Raw genomic sequence first — 2086 nt, 5'->3', positions numbered from 1 at the left:
ATATCTCCATGGTCAAAAGTAGTATCAGGTTTTTAAATTAACCAAAACAACATAGGAAAGGATTATGGTTATATGTACAATATTTCAAAGAAAAACATTAGTTTTCACAAATTCAAATAAATATTAAATTAGTACAATACCATCATGGCTCTGTGATAAAGAAAAATCAGAAACTGCCAATGTGAGTGAAATAAAGAAAACAATGAAAATATCTTACTATAAAAATATACATTTTCTTAATAATACAAAGTAGTTTTGGAATGGTAAATAGAGAAATGTCATAAAGACCCCTAGAAGTTGATAAGAAATCAAATCTATAAAAAAATACTACACGAATGAATAAGGATGTTACTCATTTATAAAAATAACTTGGACTATATGTTGGGCACACATATAATTATCCAAGAAATCTTTTTACGTACTATGAAAAATCCAACTTTTAGCCAAGCATAGTGGCACACACCTTTAATCTCTGCACTTGGGAAGCAGAGACAGGTGGCTCTTTGAGTTCAAGGCCAGCCTGGTCTACATAGTGAGTTCCATGTCAGCCAGAGCTACATAGTGAGCCCGTGTCAAAAAACAACAAATAAAATACATAAAAACCTTAAAATTTCAACTGTCAATTAAATTCCATGTACTAAAATCACAAACTGAACATAATAAAGGGATTTAAAGTCAAAGCTATCATTAATTAGATTCTCAAAATAGAAACCACCGAAAGTTTTCTAAAAAGATCAGGTAATGGGTTAAATCTTTTCAAAACATAGGTGATGTTTCTTAGCCACCCTAAATTTTAGATGCAATATTTGATTACAATGAGATCAACTTCAAAAACTGTGTAAATATAAATTCTTGCTGTAGTTGACTTTTACTTTACATTAATAAAAATAAACTGTAGGTACCAGAGTGTGGACTTGAAGTAAGTGTGGAAGAAGAAGTGCCAAGAAAAGCAGGTGACTGGGACTCAGAACATAGGGCAGCAGGAGCGGAGCCTGGGGCTTTTCCTATGTGGAGGTTATGAGGTGTTGAGTGAGCTGTGAGACTGATGGAAGGGCTTTTGGCAGAGGAAGTTGTTTGATTCAGTTTCATTGCGGTTTTCTCTCCTTCAGTATCACTATCTGATTCATCCTGGTCTTTCTCATCATCGTCTTCTTCTGATCCTTCTGTATCTGATTCTGAATTACTATCTGATTCTGGGAAGTAAAGAAGCACTTGTATATTACAACTAGATAATAACCAATCATTTGTACTTTGCAGCTAAAGGGAATACTTCAGAACTAGTATCTATGACTGAGAACAAGCAACTTTCCCAAAGAGTAAATGTCATAATTACCATCTTATAAGACATTTGAGCACAATGTATGTAGGCTACAGTCCCTCAAAATTGTCTTAAAATTATCAGTTTTACTCAACATTTGAATCATAAAATAGTTCCTAAGTGACACTACTCACACGTACAATTCTGATTACTGGTTTCAAAAAATCACTTTAAACGTAACAGAGAAACTAAGCTAAACACACAGATACCAATGCTTTATGTAGTATACTACATTAATTCTAGTATACTAAACTACCATTAGCTTTTCATTTGGGACTCGGAATTAAGAAAACATTTTTCTACAGACTATTTTGGTTAGGTATTTTGCTTTTTTGTTGTTGTTGTTTTGTTTTATTGTTTTGTTTGAGATAGAGTCTAACATTTTTCTAGGGAGTATTTTTGGTTTAGTATTTTGCTTTTTTTGAGAGAGGATCTCCCTATAGCCACAGCCTGGAACTTGCTATGTAGACCAGGCTGGACTCGAACTCACAGAGATCTGCCTGCCACTGCCTCCTGAAAGCTGGGATTAAAGGTGTGCACTACCACACCCAGTGGTGTTTTGCTTTTTTGGCTTTAGTTTTTCTATTTTGGTACAGACTTCATTAGGCCTTCTGAAATTCATAAGCTATGCTTATAGAAATTATTGTGGTAAGACAGAAGACTGGCTCAAATGAATTAAGTCTTAGTTATGTGGTCCTAGGCATTAATATAATACATGTACTCCTCTAGATATAAAAAATATAAGACTGGATTAAACTGTAGCTGAAA

At 33.7% G+C, this 2086-nt stretch overlaps 1 protein-coding gene across 3 annotated transcripts in view; it reads right to left on the bottom strand.

The window, feature by feature from the left end:
* Window positions 1-1190, bottom strand: part of LOC103728721 (bromodomain adjacent to zinc finger domain protein 2B) — a 125712-nt gene extending 124522 nt beyond the window's left edge. For all 3 annotated transcript variants that reach the window (XM_029560396.1, XM_008826679.3, XM_029560395.1), the window contains exon 1: window positions 903-1190. In XM_029560396.1, coding sequence (XP_029416256.1) covers window positions 903-1089 — 187 coding nt within the window. In that variant the 5' untranslated portion in view covers window positions 1090-1190. The remainder of the gene's footprint in view (window positions 1-902) is intronic.
* Window positions 1191-2086: the final 896 nt, after the last annotated feature.

Source organism: Nannospalax galili, unplaced genomic scaffold, assembly GCF_000622305.1.
Source record: "Nannospalax galili isolate Female #2095 unplaced genomic scaffold, S.galili_v1.0 scaffold92, whole genome shotgun sequence".
Taxonomy (NCBI): Eukaryota; Metazoa; Chordata; class Mammalia; order Rodentia; family Spalacidae; genus Nannospalax; species Nannospalax galili.
The sequence above is the reverse complement of the archived record's forward strand: the minus strand, read 5'-3'. Positions and strand labels throughout refer to the sequence as shown.